The 17,432-nt window shown below is 61.7% G+C and overlaps 1 protein-coding gene across 1 annotated transcript; it reads left to right on the plus strand.

The window, feature by feature from the left end:
• Positions 1 to 12,424: 12,424 nt before the first annotated feature.
• Positions 12,425 to 13,941, plus strand: ID3 (inhibitor of DNA binding 3). The gene is made up of 3 exons (XM_080378863.1): positions 12,425 to 12,958; positions 13,124 to 13,195; positions 13,388 to 13,941. The coding sequence occupies exons 1-2, from the start codon at positions 12,638 to 12,640 to the stop codon at positions 13,178 to 13,180; spliced, it is 378 nt and encodes a 125-aa protein (XP_080234989.1). The 5' UTR covers positions 12,425 to 12,637; the 3' UTR covers positions 13,181 to 13,195; positions 13,388 to 13,941.
• Positions 13,942 to 17,432: the final 3,491 nt, after the last annotated feature.

The raw sequence follows: 17,432 nt of genomic DNA on the forward strand, positions 1-17,432 counted from the left end.
ACAAACAAAACCTAATTACAAGTAGCCTGGTCCCCATCGGGTAAGGGCCCGGGTTGCTTCCTGGGGGTGTTTGGGCTGGTGTTTCTGCAGGTGTTGAGAGCAGTTGTGTGGCCATTTGCATTTTACTGGGATATTTTACTTGTTTTCTCCAGAAGAATTTCTGTCCTTAATTCTTTGATAGCTTTGGCCTCTCCATTTGCGAGCTGGATGAAAACCCAAATTCCTTGCTGGTGTCCTCATGCATTTTCAGAGGGAGCGTAAAACCTGCGTTGTTTGCAGAGCTGGAGGAAGGAAGGGCAGAAAGCTTGGCTTGATTAAAGGCCCAGATTAAACAATTTGTCTTTTGAAAGAATCCGAGTTGTGAGTAACAGAAAAAGCCGGAGAGGGTTTTTCTGCTGTGCCTGGCAGGTGTTTGCGTCCTCGGTTTCATTGCTGGTCAGAGGTTGGTTCCCCTTTCTGGTCTTCAAGGAACGACCCACGAGAGACACGACGGGAGCAGGAAGATGTGATTTAAACCCCCCAGTACCTCGGATGCAGGTGTGGTACCTGCGATTATTTTCACATAAGAAAAAAATCACTTCATTCACAGGTCATACCTGTGTCCTTTAACCTGGGATGGTCCCACGCTGGTGTCATCTGCTGCTGCTGAAATGTCCCTCTGTGTTTAGCTGCGTGAGAGCCAAAATGTTATTTTCCCCTCTGCTTCTAAGGCAAAGCGGGTGAATCGCTGGGACGTGCTCCTGATACCTGTCTTCCCCGCAGGATTTATTCCGCAGTGCCTTCAACCTTGCCATCACTTCCATGGAAACCAGCCCCCTCTGGGGCTGTGCTGTGGGGGCAGGAGTCTGGTGTGCTCAGGGACCTGAAATGCCCCCATTTCACCCCAAACTAGAGAGGGGAGAGAAAAACAGGTAGTTTTTACATCACTGGCTGGCTGCGCTCCTCCTTGGCTGTTTAGGAGACATGCGGAGCTTCTGGAGGGGAACAGAAGGGATAATGCCGAAACTGGGCCTGATGTTAAGTATTAGGAGGGATTTTTTTTAAAAAAGGAAGAGGCTAAGCGAATGTTTTGTTTTGGAGGGTTGAAATGCTCCTGGGGAAAAGGGGTGGCTTGGATGTGGGGGAAAAAAGCAGGGATTTGGTATGTGACTTTGAGGGTGCTTGGAGGGCAGGACTCAATGGGCAGCCAGTTCAGCCTGGACCTGGTCTTGGTCTAGTCTAAACTGGGATAAAAATGGGGCTTTTCTAGTACCACTGAGGAGGCTTTGCTTCCAGCCAGCCGCAGCTTGTCTGTGCGTGGCGGATTTAAGGATATGGGCAAAAAAATCCACCCCTGATGGTAACTGAAGACCCCAAGAGTGTGCAACGCCGCCTCTTGTGAGCGTGGCACAGGTAAGAGCATGAAGGTATTTATTATTGCTATTTCTTTGGGGGGGGGGGGAAGGCAAAATATTTGCATGTTCCCTAGGTGGGGAAGGGGATTCCTGCAGGTTTTTTCCTGCTGATCCTCTCCCCTGCTTAGGGGGAGGCGGCTCCCCCTGCCCCAGGGGCCAGGGGCGCAGAAGCCCCTGTGCCGGCTGTTGTGGAGCAAATGAACCGGGCTGGGCGCTGGCACCGCGGGGCCCTGCAGGGGCTGAGTGGGGGGCTCCAGCACCCCGACCCCTGGAAGGAAACAGCTCGGCAGGGCGCTGGGGGCGACAGAACCTGGGTGGGGGGTGAGGGCCCACTGCCCCCTGCCTGCTCCCATGCACTGCTGCCCCCTGCCCTGCCTGCTCGTGTGCCTCGCTGCCCGCTGCCCTGCCTGTCCCTGCCCACTGCCCTGCCCGCTGCCCTGCCTGCCCCTGCCCGACCCCTGCCCTGCCTGCCCGCTGCCCTGCCTGCTCGCACACCTCGCCGCCCTGCCTCCCCCTGCATGCCCCTGCCCACTCCCCTGCCTGCCCGCTGCCCTGCCTGCCCCTGCCCGCTGCCCTGCCCGCCCCCTGCCCGCTGCCCTGCCCGCTGCCCTGCCCGCCCCTGCTCGCTGCCCTGCCTGTCCCTGCCCGCTGCGCAGGGCTCAGCGCCGTTGCCCCCCGCCGGGCAATGGTTGTGCCCCGCTCCGCGTCCCCGTGCGCTGCCCCGCGCCCCCGGCTGCGCCCCCCCGGCCTCCCCGAGCCGTCTGGGGCTGCGGAGCATCGCAAGGCCGGGGGGGGGGGTGGGGCAGCGGTGCTTGCGGGGGGCGAGCGGCTGTTAAATGAGCATCTGTGCCGGCTCCGGGCTGGAGCCACATGGAGCAGCCCGGTGCCACCGCTGCAGCCCTCCCCCCCCGTGGCCTGGAGTCACTGAACTCCCGTAGGGACCCCGGACCCCCTGCCCTGCCCCGCGCCTCGGAGGGACGGGGGCAGGTAGGGGTCTGAGCGCCCCACTCCCGCTCGGGCGATGCCGAACGCGGGGCTGCAGCCCCGTGCCTTTCCCGGGGGGAGGGTGGGTGCTGACCCCCTGCCAGAGCAGGGCCCTGCTGGGGGGGGCTGTGCCCCTGGCTCTGCCCCAGGGCGAGAGCTGAAGGAGTTTGGGGGGGGGCGATGAGGGGGGTGGTCTGAGAGGGGCTGGGGGGTCCGTGGGGTTGCTGGAGCAAGAGGAGCTGACGGTCGCATGGGGGGCCGGGTCCTAGCGCTGTGCGGGGGGGGGATGCCGGGTCCGTGGGCCCCGCTCTCCCGCCAGGGGGCAGTGTTAGCCCGCGCGCGCTCCCGTCCGCCAGGGGGCAGCAGCGGCGCAGGCGGCTGCGCGCCTATTCGGTACATGCGGTATGTGCAGTACATACGGTACATGCGTACGCACCGGGAAACACGGCACATGCGGCCTGCGCAGGTATGGGGGGCACATGCATGAGCATGTACAGAGGTGTGCAGCACACACATACATACACCTACACGCGTGCACAGCCATACAGTTCACATACATACACACACATGCATGCATAAGGACGTGCAGCTCACATGCAGGCACATCCATACAGTTCACCTACATACGTATATATGCATGCACAGGGTCACACAGCACACACATACCTACACCTACATGCGTGCACAGGGGTGTGCAGCACACACAGGTAATCATGGCACACGTAGGTACACACATCATGCAGCGGGGACACTCTATAGGGGTCCCTGCCTTTGGGGGTGTCCTGGACCCCCCCATACCACATTCCTCCTGCCCCCCAAGGCCCTGGACCTGTGCCCCTGGCCTGGGCAGAAGGGATTCGGGCACGTGTGCCCCCATGTCCCCCTGCCCTGGCGCTGCAGTGATGATAGGCAGCCCCCATGCTGGCACCCCAAGTGTTAGTGGCCCCTGGGAGCCCAGTCAGAGCTGAACTGGCCCTAGGCGTGTACTGGGGGGGGGGGGGGGGAGGGGTAAGAGGGGGAGCAGGTGGAGGGGGGCCACTGGTGGTAATGGAGGTAACTGGAGTGGGCAGGCTGACTGAGCAGGTTGTGTCACCCCTGCAATGGATGCAGGGTCCTTATCCTTGGAGGGGGGGGCACCCGCCCCCCCAGCAGTGGTGCAGTCTCCATCCCCCCAGTTCTCACGAGTGGGGGGGTCCCGAGTGGGGGGGTCCCAGTGGCCATGTCCCACCCTGTCCTGGGCAGACTGGGTTTTGCTGGTCTAGAGGGACAGGGATGTGGGTTCCGGAAGCCCCGCTCCACCTCCCCCCAGTTTTCCCAGCAAAAGCCCCCCCAGGCTCACACCACCCCCTGCCCACTCCTAAACCCTCTGCACCACTTTGGGGGAATGACCCCCTGCTCAGGCGCCCAGACTCCCCACGTGACAAGGACACCTGCGAGACTCATCTGTCCCCCCTCCTCCTCCCCTGGCTGCTAGGTGGGTCCTGGTCCCTTTGGCTCAGGGTGCCCCCCAGGTGGGTGGTCCCAGGGTCACTTCCACCCAGGACCCAGGCAGCCAGGGGGTCTCCTGCACCCACCCAGCACCCAGGACCCTGGGCTGGGTCCAGCTGGGGACACATCTGTCCCCTGGGCAAGGTCTGTGGCTGGAAACCATCCTGCAGGGGACGTTTTGGGGGTGTCCTGATGTGTGTCCCCGCCCATGGCAGGGGGGTCCCATCTCGGTGTCCCCAGCGCCTCTCTCACGCAGGCAGATCTGGGGGCTGGCTTTGGTGGGTTTACCATGAAAAGGTTGACAAAAAATGAAAATAAAGCTGACCCCCCCAAAAGGTTGTCAAGGGTAAGTGAATGCAGAGAAGTGAGATGCTGCTTTTGGGGGGGGGAGGAGGGTGACAGGGCCCGGGGGAGCCCCTGGGTGCCACAGGTGCCACATGTCAGGGACCTCCTGACCCCCCCTCGGCCAGCCCCCCCATCCTGGTGGGGTGTCCCCTTCAGCTCCAGGGATGGATGCGTGGCTGGGTACCATCGCATCCCCATGGCACCGGGCGTGGGGTGAGCCTGGTGTGGGGCATGTCCCCAACCCCACAGCGGGGGGACACACACGCAGGGACAACTTTCTTTAGAAAGTGAAGTTCCCTGGGTCAACGGAGAGTGAAAAAAATAAATAAAAGCCAAGCGAAAGTGAGCGCAGGTCGGCTTCCAGCACCTGGCCCCGCAGCTGCCACCCCGCCGGGCTGCGGAGAAGGAGTTTAAAGAACGAAGGATGGGGACAGGGGACCCCGGCCTTCAGCCTCACACCCCAGCATCCTCCTCATCCCGCAGGATGTTGCCGGAGAGGCTGGGCACCAGCGGTGGGGTTTCATGGGGGAAGATGGCTGGGATGTGGGGTGCCCAAATCTGAGGATTTGTGGGTTTTCTTTTTATTTTCTATAAATCCCCAGCTGCTGGAGGCAGGGGATGGGGAAACAGAGGGAGATGTCCCTTGGGGTAATGTGTCTCCCCCTCACTGCCTGGGCACACTGCTCGGGGGACAGGAGGTGACAGCCACATCTCCCCAGGGTTTATCACTGTGGCTGTGACGGGGTTGTGGTGTCCCAGGGGACACATCCTGCCCCCGTGTCCCATCCCTGCTCACCGAGGATGCGTGTACTGCTGCTTCACCTCCCCTCCAACTCCACCATCACATCCCTCTCCATCACCCCCAGGGGTTTATTCCCCCCTGCATCACCCCAGGCTGCTGGATGGAGCCAGGAGTGTTGGACCCCCCAGGAGGATGGGGTGATGTTGGATTCTCTGATGTCTATTGGGGTTAGGCCAGGTCAGAGCTGTATTTGTGTGTGCCCATGTGGAGAGGCAGCATCTGTCCCAGGGTGCTGGGGCAGGCGAGGGGAATAGGGTGAGCAGAGCTGGAGGGGGCACAGGGAGACCCACCCCTGCAATAGGGACAGATGCTTCGTGTCAGGCTGGATTTTGGGAAGGGGGGTAGGTGGTGATGGGGGACTGGGGGGTGTCGGAGGGACCATGGTGGGTATGTGGGGGGCGGGGTTGGGTTGTGCCCCCCAGAGACTGAGGGGCAGCATGGCTGCATGGCTCCCACAGCTCCAGTGGGTTTGGAGGAGCACTGGGGTGTACTGGGGGGGGGGGGGGGGCGGGGCGGGGCAGCAGGGGGGAGCTGAGCCCTCTGTCCCCCCTTTCCTGCATGGGGCCCAGCAAGGATGCAGCTTGAGGAGAGAAGGAGGGCGCCCTTCTCGCCCCCCCCCACTGCCCCTCACCTGGCACCTGCTCCGGGCGGATGGAAACTCTGTGTCAGAGGAAGCGGGGAGGGGGCCGTGCTCCCGGCCAGGGCTGGGGGGGGGCACACAGCTGTGTGTGTCCCCCGGCAGTGGCTGTGCTGAGGAGCTGAGCTGACCCCAGCACAGCTGGGCTGAGTTGGGCAGGTCTCAGCCCACCCCCGTGGGGATGGGTTGGCAGCAGGGGAAGGGTACAACCCTCGACCGCCCTCTTTGTCCCCCAGCTTTGCTGCCTGACACATGTCACCTCCTGCTTAAACCCAGCGTGGCCGCGCAACCCATGGGCCCCTGGGGGAGGCCCAAGCTGGGGTCCCCACCCCCACACCCCAGCGCTGACCCCATCCCTGCCTCAGTTTCCCCACTCAGGGTCTGCGAAGCGGCTGCTTCCCCTCACTGGGGCTGGAAAGCTGCGATGCAGGGCTGGGAGCACATGGTCCAGGGCTGGGAAGATGTGGTCCAGCACTGAACCTCCACCAGCATCCAAATCCCAGGGGGATGCTCGGATCCCATTCCAAGAAAGCAGGGTGGTGGGGCGTGGGGCCGGATGAGCAGGCGGTCGGGGAGGGGATGCTCACGCGTTATTTATACCGGGGGAGGTATCTGTAGGGCTCTTCGACGAGTGAACAAAATAACAATTCAGGCAGGTTTGAAAAGTGCCGAAACCACGACAGGAAACCCAAATTGTACAAATGCAGATGTGAGTGGAAAAAGCTCTTGAGCTGGTTGCTCTGGCTTTCACCTTCGCTAAAAATAAAGCTGCCTTATTAGGGGCTGATGGGGGCCAAGATAAAGCACCTTCCCCCCCCCGCCATGTTTTTCCGTGGTAGGGGGGTTGTTCCACGGGACGTGGCTTTCCGGCTGTGCTGGGCGTAGTGGGAGGGGTGACTGGAGCTGGGGGCTCCTGTCATTTTGGGAGGGGGATCTGGGGGTTTTTAGGGTGCTTGAGGGGTGTGTGTCAAGTTTTCGGGGGGGGGGTTGCTGGGGGTGGTGTGATTTGGGGCTGGGCAGCATGGGCTGGGGGGTGTGTGATGAGTTGTAACAGTCTCTCTGGGCGTAGCGAGGCAGCCTGGCAAAGCCACATCCTGCAGCGCGGCAGGACCTGGGGGGAGGAATTTGGGGGCCTGAGGAAGGGAGGGATTCAGGGGGAGCTGCGGGGAACAGCAAAACCCCTCCTGGGACCTGTGCACCCCCATGAAACCCAGGATGGGCTCCCCTTCCCCTTGCCTCAGTTTCCCCTCTCCACACCATTCCAGGGCTGGAGCACTCCACCTTGGGGAGGGGGGGGCTGCGGTGAAGGTGGTGCCGGCAGTGGGTGCCCGCTGCCCCCCCGCCACCACACCCCGGGCCCGGGAGGATATCGTGGGAGGCAGGAGGTGCTTTGCTTGCCACCGGGGTGATGGCAGCGGGGCCCAGGCTCCTCTGACTCACCAGTGTCCCCACACCTGCAGCGGCCGGGGGCTGCAAGCAGGGATGCTCACACCTGCAGCCTTCACACCCCCCCGCCCCATCCTCCTCCTCCTTTTGCAGAGGAAATGATGGATGCAGAGCAGGGGCAGGAGGACAGAGCAAGGGGGGGGGGGTATGTGCCAAATTGTGGGTGCACCCGTAGTGGTGGCACAGCACCTCACCCGGCTGGGTGCACCCACATGTACCCCCCCAGCCTGTGTGGGTTGGGGGGTAACGTGGCACCAGCTGGCCTTACCCCATGGTCAGCCTTGGCCCCGTTGGGGTAATGAGGTATGATGCTCCAGCCCCCTCCCCAGCACTGCGGATGCTCCATAAGGGGTGGGGGGGTGGGGGTGGGGCAGGAATATGAGATCCACCCCAGGGGTGCAGATGGGACACGGGGTGCTGCTGTGGTGTCAGGCCTGGGGTGGGCATCGGGCTGGGGGGGACATGGGGGTCTGGCTGGCCCTGGGGGGAGGCCGTGAGAACGGCAGCCAGGGCTGGGGGGGCGGGGGGCAGCGCAGGAAGCGCCGGGGGGGGCAGCCGCTCCCAGCTCCCCCAGATGTGCCCGTGAGATAGGGCTGCAGGAAGCAGCTGCGGGGAATCCCGGCGCTGGGAACAGCGCTGCCGCCCGCCTGCCGCCCCCCAGGCCTGCGGGACCCCCGGCCCCGCTGCACACCACCCCCCTGCGGCCGGGTACCACCCGGGGATACTCACAGTCTCCCGGCCTCTCCCCTCTGGGGGGCTGGGGGTGCCCAGGGATTGCCCCGGACAAGTGGCTCTGCTTCCCGGTGGGAAGCCACAGATCCCCCTGGCCCTGCCGGTGCTGCGGGTGACAGAGATGGAGCCACGGCCCTGCTCCTGGCTGGGCTTTGGCAGGGACGGAGTCTGGGGAAACTGAGGCACAGACGGTGGCTGGGCAGCTGGCCAAGGCTGGGGTCACGGGCCCCCTCCAGAGGGATGTGTGTGCTCCCCTCCCTCCCCTGGGTGCTCTGGAGCAAGGTAATGCCTCCCTGTGTTCACTCTGGCCCCTAATGACCACCAGCAGGCAGTGCTCCGCGGGTGCAGGCTCAGTTGGGCTGAGCTCCCCCTGCCTGGCTGCGGGGTGGGCTGCTCAGCCCCTGCCTCAGGCACAGGGGACGAGGGGGGGTCCCTGGGGTTAATCCCCTGCACAAACAGCTGCGCATTCCCCAGGGCAAGATCCGGTCTCCTAGTTACCCAGCCCAGGGTGGGGGCTGGCTGCCCCTCCTTGGGTGCCCACTCCCAGCAGTGCCCCTCCTTGGTCCCCCCTCATCCCCCCCCATTTCCCTGCACATCCAGCACGGCGCAAGGCCTGGTCCGGAGCCTCTGGCACCGTCTGGCTCTTGCGGCAGGTCCCTGCCGTGGGTGACGGGGTAAACTGAGGCACAGCAAGCGGCCGGGGCTGGGCTCTGTCCCATGTGGGCTGCCATCAGCCTCGTGTGGCAGGCGTGCATCCATCCAATCTGCCCATTCCCATTTATAATCCCCATTTATCCCCAAACACCCCCAAATCTGGGACGTGGTATCCCTGGATGGGGCTGTCACCGCAGCCACAGGGACCCCAAGGGAGGCTGGGTTTGCCAAACCGCACCAGGGCCTTTGGCATGTCCCTTGTGTCACCAACAGCCAGAGCCAGGCTGCCTGTCCCTGCCCATCCCATCCCCGCTGCCCACCCGGAGCACCCGGCCCTGGCAGGGATTGGGGCGCAGGGACAGCTGGCACCCCGGGAAGGAGTGCAGTGACCAAAGCTCACCGCGCGGCACAGCCTGGCACGGCACAGCACGGGGTGGCAGCCCAGTGTCCCGGGGGACGAGGTGGGAAGGAGATTTCAGAGCCAGTTTAAGAAGCCAGAAACCCTTTTTCCCCTTGAGCATCCATCCAGATTCCTTCTCCAGCACCAAAGCTCCCTTGGGTCAGTGCCGTGCCGTGCCGTGCCGTGCCATGCGGGTGCCCGGGCTGGGCAGTTGGCTTGAGGGTCTCCAAAAATCGATGAATTAAAACGCTTGCTCTGAGCTCTCGCTCCCACGTTGTGCCGAGCTGAAGCGTGGCCTGCCGTGTCCCCCAGCTTCCCTCGCTCCCGAAGGATCCAGAGGGTCTCCGAAGATCCCGGGGAGATGGGATTTATACCCCAGCCCTATCCCAAAAGCAAATCCAGATGACCCCTGGGGAAGAGCCCTTCCCTTTGTAGCTGCCTTGGGCGCTCTGCCACGTCTCCGTTCCTCCCGCTCCCTTCCCTGCAGCCAGTGCTCCCAGGCAGCCTCCTGCTTCCAAAACGCGAGAAATTCCCCCAAAAAACACTGGCGTGTCTCCCCTGGGAACACCGGGACCCCCACGCTCACCCTCCCTGCCCCGCGGCAGCCTGCTGAATCCGGCCCCTTCCACGCTGCTTTATGTCCTTCACATCCTGCCACCTGTACTGACTTATTTAAGGAAAAAAGAAATAAATATATCAACCCAAACCTAAGCCCGAGGGGTGGATTTGGGGGTGGGGATGGGGGGCAGCTGCTTGTGGACCCCCCCGAGCTCGGGGACCCCCGCAGGTATTTGCAGTGCAGGAAAATCGCTTGGGATTAACCATCCATCCCCGGGAAAGGTTGTGGGGAGCGATGGCTGAGCTGGAAGTGGGGGGCACGGTCACAGCCCCCCCGCGGAGGCTTTGCATGGTTTGGGGGGGCTCGCCGAGCCGGGCAGCCCCCAGCTCCCGCTCCTCCTCTTTTCATTTTTTAATAGAACACCCAGTGTGGGCCCTTTTCACCATGAAATCATCGCGCTCCCTTCCCCCCCCCCCCCGCCCCCCCTCTTCCCTCCTCCGCGCCAACAAACCCGCCCCCCCCCAGCCGCAGCGTGGGGACCCCCCCAAACCCAGCGCTGGCACCCCAAAAGCGTGGGGGCACCGGGGGCGGCCACCCAGCAGCGGGGGGGGGGGGGGGAGGGGGGGGGGGATGCCGGCGGGGCGGGGGGCGCGCGCTGGGGGGGTGGGGGGGTGGCATCTCGTGCTCCCACCTTGCCGGCACCCCCGGGGTCCCCCACATCAGCGCGGCCCCCCCGGAGGTGGGGGGGGGGGGTTGCCTTGGCCACGCCGCGCCGTGCATGCATGACGCGCGCAGGGCTGGCGCCAGGCTGTCTGGGGCCGGGAGTTAGATCAACACAGCTGGAGGGCCCGCGCCACAGCTGGGCAAAGGCAGCGGGTCCCGCCGCCCAGGCAGCGCCTGTGGGAACCGCCGCCAACAAAACCCCCCTGCAAACAAAAGCTGCCCCCGGCGGCCCCCCCGCCCTGGGAAACGGGGGGGGGCGGCCATGGGAATTAGCGGGGTCGGGGCGGGCGGGGGGTCCCCGGGCCGGGGGGAGCGCTCGGGCCGGCTGCGCAGCTCGGAGCCGGGTTGTGTTTCTCGGGGCTTCTTCCCCCCCCCCCCCCCCCCCCCCTTCTTTTTTCCTTTTTAGCTTTGCGTTTTTAATTTTTTTTGACTTGTCATTTTCTTGTATTTTTCACTTTTCATTTTTTAAGTTTTTTAACTTTTTAATTCTTTTTAACTGTTGACTTCCTATTTTCAGGTTTTTAACTTTTAACTTTTTCTTTTTTACCTATTAATTTTTAACTTTAAGTTTTTAACTTATTAATATTTTAACCTTTCACCTTTTATTTTTAGTTTTTAACTTTTTTTCATTTCTTAAGTTTTTAACTTTTGACTTATTAATTTTTTAGCTTTTCACCTTATTAATTTTCTAACTTTTCACCTTTGATTTTTAAAGTTTTTAACCTCTTATTTTCACGTTTTTAACTTGTGACTTTTGAATTTTTTCACTTTTCCTTTTTTACTTTTATTTTTTAACTTTCCATTCTTTAACTTTTCATTTTGTAGTTGTAACTTTTCACTTTTTAACGTTTAATTTTTTATTTTCAAACCTTATTTTTATTTTTTAACTCTTTGGGTTTTAATTGTTAAACTTAAATGTTTTATTTATGATTTCTAGACTTTCTAATTTTTACATACCACATTTTTATTTAATTTTTATTTAACTTGAAACTTTACATTTTTTAAATAGAAAGGAATATTACTTCTCCCCCCCCCCCCCGTTTTTTAGGGGGGTCGCGGTTGCTGCCGCTTGCCCCAGAGCAGGTTAATGAGGGTAATTACGGCTCCCCCCAAGCTGCCACCCTTCACACGGAGGCGATTTCCCTGGAAATTCGGGGGGGGTCACAAAAAATACCGCAGCCCCTCGGACAGCGCCATGCTGCCCGGGGGGGCTGGGGGCCACCGAGCGGCTCCCGGGCCGGGGGGGGGTGGGGTGGCGACTGTCCCGGCCTGCGGCCCCAGACCCGAGGAGCTGCGGGGGGTCGGACCCCAGCGGCACCGTCCGTGGTTGGTGGCTGTCGGGGGGGACGCCGGGACTCCGGCCAGTGCCCTGCCCCCCCCCCCCCCCGCACCCCCCTGCATCGGGACCCCCGGGCTGCCGCAGTGCCCCCCACCCTCTCGGCTGTGCCCCCCCCTTCTCCTGCGCTCCCCCCCGCCCCCGACCAAAACCTGTGAAACCAATGGGGGGGTGGGGTGTCTCCCCTTGGCTTAACGATTCCCAACCTGGGCGCTGCGGCCCCCCCGCGCCCCTCCATGTGGCACCGCCACCCGCCGCGGCGACACGCGTGGGCACCGAGCGGCAGCGATGCGGGGGGGGGGGGGGGCTGCCTTTCCCCCTCCTCATCACTCCGACTGAAACAAACCCCCTCGCCTATAAATCTCCCCCCCCCCCCCGCCCCCCCAGCCTGCAGGCCGGCCCCTCGCAGGCGCTGACCTAAATCTGGTTTCTCCATCGTAACCTCAGTTTTACCGCAATTAATTTTTTTCTGCTGGTCACAAGATAATTCCTGACGCCAGAAAGTCTGGGGGTCAGATGAGAAGCGGATTGAGGAACAGGGCGGCACTAATTTCCTTAGGAGAGCGCCCGGTAAAAACACGGGGGGCCGGGAACCCCCCCCCCCCGCCCCGTGTCCTGCCTGAAAATAGGGGGGATTCGGTGCGGGGGGTGGGGGCAGTTTGGGGGGTTGGGGTGTCCAAGGGGGGTTTAGGGGGATCCCCCAAGGGGTGGGGTGGGGGGCTGGCTGCGGGGGCGACCTGCGTGGCCGTGTCCTCCCCCCGCCGTGGGGCCACCGGGGGTCAATGGGGGGGGGTAGGGGGTGGTGAGGCTGGCCTCATTTAGATGCGAGGGTGGGGCTTAGCACTTCATTTATATAAAGAGGGCGGGACCCAAGGCTTATTTGCATGCATGGGGCGGGGCTCCGCCGGCCGCCTATATAAAAGGCGGCGCGGGGCTTCCCTTTTCCCACTGTACCGGCGGAGCCTGAGGGGTTCTGAGTGCGGGGCTGCGGAGGTGGGGGTCGCTGGTCCAAGCTTTGGTGGTCGAGGTGCTCGGAGGTCCCAGCCGTCGCGACACGCACCGACGCGCCCAGGCATCCCCCCCTTTCCCCTCCCCTCCTGCATCCCCCAGCCGAGCTGTGACCCCCGGACCCCCACCATGAAAGCCATCAGCCCGGTGCGGTCGGTGCGGAGCTGCTACGAGGCGGTGTGCTGCCTCTCAGAGCAGAGCCTGGCCATCGCCCGCGGCAGCAACAACAAGAGCCCGGCCTTGGAGGAGCCCATGAACTTGCTCTACGATATGAACGATTGTTACTCTAAATTGCGGGAGCTGGTGCCGGGCATCCCGCAAGGCACCAAGGTGAGCCAAGTGGAGATCCTGCAGCATGTTATCGATTACATCTTCGACCTCCAGATCGTGCTGGAGGAGGGGGCCAAGGGCCGCGACCCCTCCTCCGAGGCCACCCTGCTGTCCCTTAAGGTAAGAGTTGCGCTGCGTTGGAGGGGGGGGTGGTGGTGGTGGTGTATGGTGGGGTGAGGAGGGTATGGTGGGCTGGGGGTGATGCGCGGCCCCGGATGCCGGGGGTGGTGGTGGTGGGTGTCGTGGCAAGGGGGTGGTCCTCAGCGCTGTCCCTGCTTTCCGCAGGCGGCCGAGCTGGCGTCTGAACTCTGCTCCAAAGACGAGAGAAGTTTGTGTCACTAACGGCTGCTCCATCAGGTGAGTGTGTGTGTCCCCCGATTCCCCCCCAGCATCATCCTCAGGGGACCGATACCCGCCCCGATGCATGGCGGTCCCCCGCCTTCCCGACCACCAAACCCAGAGTTACCACAACACTTAATATTTATAACTTTTTTTCTCCTTCCCCCCTTCTCCCCCGCCTTTCTTCTCTCTCCTCCCGGTGCCAATTAGCAAACAGGCAGCGAGTGTCGGTTCCTGGTTCGTTATCAGCCGGAGGTAAATAGCAGCTTCCTCCGTGGCGCCGGGCTGTCTGCGACCTACCGCCCCCGGCATCGCCTCCCCCGGGCCCGGGCCCCGCCGGCGGGGGGCGGCTGGTCCCGACCCCCACCATCCCTCCGCCGCCAGCAGCCCCCCCGGAGCGCAGCATCCCGACTTGGCAAGACTTTGGACCCGAACCTCAACGAGATACTTTTAATGATAGACTGGTGAAGAGGCGGTTGTCTGTATATTTTTGGATTATAGAAGCGAGTCCTTTTTTTTTTTGAAGGTTTTTCTTGGGGGGTGGGGGTGGAATGTAGGGGGTTTTGGGGAGGGGGGGCACATCCTCGCGTATGAACCAAACTCTCTGGGGCTGCGGCCTCATGTATTGTGGAGCTCTATACTAGAGTATAACGTTTTGTACCTTTTGTGCAGGAAGGTGATTTTCTGCGAACATGCCTTGTACTTGCTTTATAAACTTTTTATAAAAGTTACATTTTTACATAATAAAAACAGGTCGTTCGGAATGTTTTTCCCCATCTCTGGGGGCAGAGGTAACCAGGGTGCACCCCATGGGTGGGAGAGCAGCACCCTGGGGGTGGGAGCCCCCAAACCCCTTTCTCTTACTGTAACTTCTAGGGTTATGGTAGGAATCTCATTAGTTGTTTAATAGCTTTGAAATGTCAGCTCAGGTATGGGAGGAATTAACCCTAGGCTGCTGTCTCCCGGCCGAGGTGTCTGCCTGTTATTTTGGGTGCTGCCCCGCTTATCTGATATGGAAGGAGTGAAGACGCTGCTGAGCCCCGGGGACCATCTGGAGGTGTAGCTGGCACCTTGGGAGGGGGGGAAAGGATGCTTTTTTTCCAAGGGTTTCCACTCCATGCCTTGCAAAAAGGGGCTGCCCAGTACCCTGAGGCTGGGTAAGAGCTGCTTTCGGGCTGGAAGGGGGGTGATGCTTTCCCCCCACACGGGAAGGGGAGTTCTGGGCTGCAGCTGCCATGGCTCTAATTAGGGCTGCTTTGAGCCTTGCAGTTCCCCAGGTGCCATCCACACTGCACGCCCCTGCCTGGCCTGGACCCCCCCGGGGCTATGGGGGGGTGGCAGCACTTCAGGGAAGGCGTGTTGGGAGCAGAAATGCCTTTCCCTCCCCTTGGATTAATGCTGCGGTTTCCCTTTGGCCCAGGAGCAGATGCGGCCGGCCGGCTCAGCTGTGGAGCCCCATGGCTGCAGTGCAGCTGGGCCAGATCCTGCTCCCTGGGGAAGGTGCTGGCCTGCTTGCCATCAGGGTCAGGCCTGGCTCCTCTGCTGGGGGCTAAGTTAAAACCCCTCCATCTGTAGCACCATCTTCTTCATGCCTTGTGTCGGGCTCCAGCCTTCTTGCCATGGGCTCGACCAGGCACGGTGTGGGTGCTTGCCCGGTGGCATCAGGGCACCCCTGGGGTACTACAGTATCCAGGTAAGCCGGGTCAGGGGTGGGAGGAGGAGGAGGAAAGTGGGAAGAGGGGTCTTGGGGCTCAGGGTGATGCAGATATTCCTCGATGTGCACTGGCTTCAGCCTGCAAACCCCGCAGCAGCCAAGGTGAGCGCGGGGTGCAGCTGGCACCCACAAAGCACCCTTTGTCCGTGGGCATTTCCACAGGGAGAAGCAGTACATGGGGCAGCCAGAAAGCAACAGCCAGTCCAACGGGATCACGAACACCTGGGAACATCCCACTCTCCTCCCAGCTTGATGTCCCCAGGCTTCCCAAGGGAAGGTTACCCTGTGGCACCCGTGGATGGGGTGGGATGGGGTGACACGGAGCTGTCCTGGTGCAGTGGGAGGCAGGTGAGGGTGCCCGTCGGAAGCCACTGCTGCTGGGAACCGAGCTGATGTTGCACTAATGGATAAAAACAGTTTTTTTCTGTCTCCACTGGTTTTTAGTTTGGGAAGAAAAGCTGAGGGGTAGCTTAGGGGTGAGTGTCCCCATGCTCACCCGTGTCGTGTGCCAAAGGGGTTTAGTTGGAATGGTGGGAAAAGCACCCTGGGAATGAGCCAAGGGACAGGGATGGGTCTCCGTAGCTGCAAAATGGGGCTCCTTGCAGTGTGAGCACCCCAGCTTGCCACGGGTTCCTCAGCTGGGGTGATGGCAGTGGAGATCCTGGACCCATGGGAGCAGTTAATGAGTCTAATTTGGGGCTGGGATTACTGGGAGAAGTGAGGACAGGCACTAGTGGGGTGGGAGAAACCAGTCCTGCTGGAGCATTTTGCATGGAAACAGCATCGGGGAGGCAGAGGGGGACCCCATCCCCTTGCCAGGGGAGGTCAGGGCAAGGGATTCCCTCGGCCGGGGCTGGGGGCTGCAGGTCCCCAGGGGCCCTGGGGTTTGGCAGGGTGAGGGTTTGGCGCTGGCTCCCAGGAAGCCTCCCAGGGCCATCTCCTCCTCCCCCGTGGCGGACGGATCCCGGCGCCTTGCCTGGAACAGCCGCCCTGCTGTTCCCAGGCTCCGGGGATAGCCGGGGGGGAGGTGGGGGGCACAAACCTTGCCTGGACCCCCACCCCAGCTTCCCAGCCTGAGCTGTGGCATGACACTGATGCTTTCCTTGGAAATCCTGATTTGGAAAAAAAAAAAAAGAAGAAAAAAATGAAGAAAAAGGGAAAAAAAACCAACTAAAAGTAGCTGCTGTTGCCCTGCCGGGGCTGTGATTTACCTCGCGGGGCAGATGTAGCGCAAGAAATGCCCCCGGCCGCACCGCCCAGCAAAGCAGGCTTTGTCTTTCTCTTCCCAGCTACACCGCACGGGTGCAAGAAAGAGGATGAGAAGAGCAAAAAATAACGCGGGGGGGTGAAGGCCAGGCGTCCCCCAGCCGCTGTGCCGGTGGCCGGCCAGGCCGGCTCGCTCGCCTCTTGGCAGGAGCCGGAGTCTGATGCAATCGCGGCGCTGACGGAGGCCGCGGTTCCCCACCTGTATTTGCCATTGTGTGCCCGGAGCTGTTTGCAGGTGTTTGCTGGCGCCGCAGTGTCTGAGCCGCACTTCCCTCCTCCTCCTCCCGCTGCTGCCCCGGCCAAGGCCCGGGCCCCCCCGCCCCGCGCCCCGGCTCCCCGCCAGCCGCCGCCTCGCCGGGACGGATGCACGCGCACACGCGTGGCCTTGGGCAGGCGTGCACGGCTGGGCGCGCTCACGCGTGGGCTCGGTGCACGCGGCTGTGCTGGCGGGTTGCGGCACAGGCGTGCGCTTAGCATGTGTGCATGCATGGGATTCTGTGCGGATGCCTGCCTGTGTGCACTTACACACACGCCTATGCACGCTGACACATGCATTTACACACGCATGCATGCGCTTACATGCTTATGCACACATACATACCCCAATGATGATATGCACTTGTGTACACATGCACGCTCTGGCAGACACACATGCGCACACACCCACTACAAGGCACCAGCTGCACATGTGCTGCTCCAAGACACGTGTGTGCACACGCGTATGTGAGCTAATGCACATGGGCTGCAAGGGGGCTGCAACGCACACATGCACCCCCTCAACAGGGGCACACACATGCACATGCATGCACACACATGCATGTACATGCACACACCCCCTGACCCAGCCAACAGGGACACACATCTACATGCATGCACACACATGCATGCACATGCACACACCCCCTGACCCAGCCAACAGGGACATGCATCCACATGCATGCACACACATGCATGCACATGCACACACCCCCTGACCCAGCCAACAGGGACACACATCCACATGCATGCACACACATGCATGCACATGCACACACACCCTGACCCAGCCAACAGGGACATGCATCCACATGCATGCACACGCACAGCATCCCAAATCCAAACACGCAGCCCCCCCCCAGCACCCTGGCCCCACACCCCAGGCACTGTGGGTTTGCTGCCAGCCCTGGAAGCTGCCCTCTCCGGGGGGGACCCTGCGGCCCTTCCAGCTCCTCCCGGCCCCAGTGATGGTGCCAAAGGGCCAGAGCCTGACCTGGCTCTGTGGTTAGGGATGAGTCA

The sequence above is a fragment of the Falco punctatus genome (assembly GCF_963210335.1).
Source record: "Falco punctatus genome assembly, chromosome: 3".
Lineage (NCBI taxonomy): Eukaryota > Metazoa > Chordata > Aves > Falconiformes > Falconidae > Falco > Falco punctatus.

What these genes read in the sequence shown, in the direction of transcription:
- ID3 (XM_080378863.1), top strand. Translation starts at nt 12,638, where the DNA reads ATGAAAGCCATCAGCCCGGTGCGGTCGGTGCGGAGCTGCTACGAGGCG. An exon ending in CCACCCTGCTGTCCCTTAAG is followed by an intron (nt 12,959 to 13,123) that starts GTAAGAGTTGCG and finishes TGCTTTCCGCAG; the next exon opens with GCGGCCGAGCTGGCGTCTGA.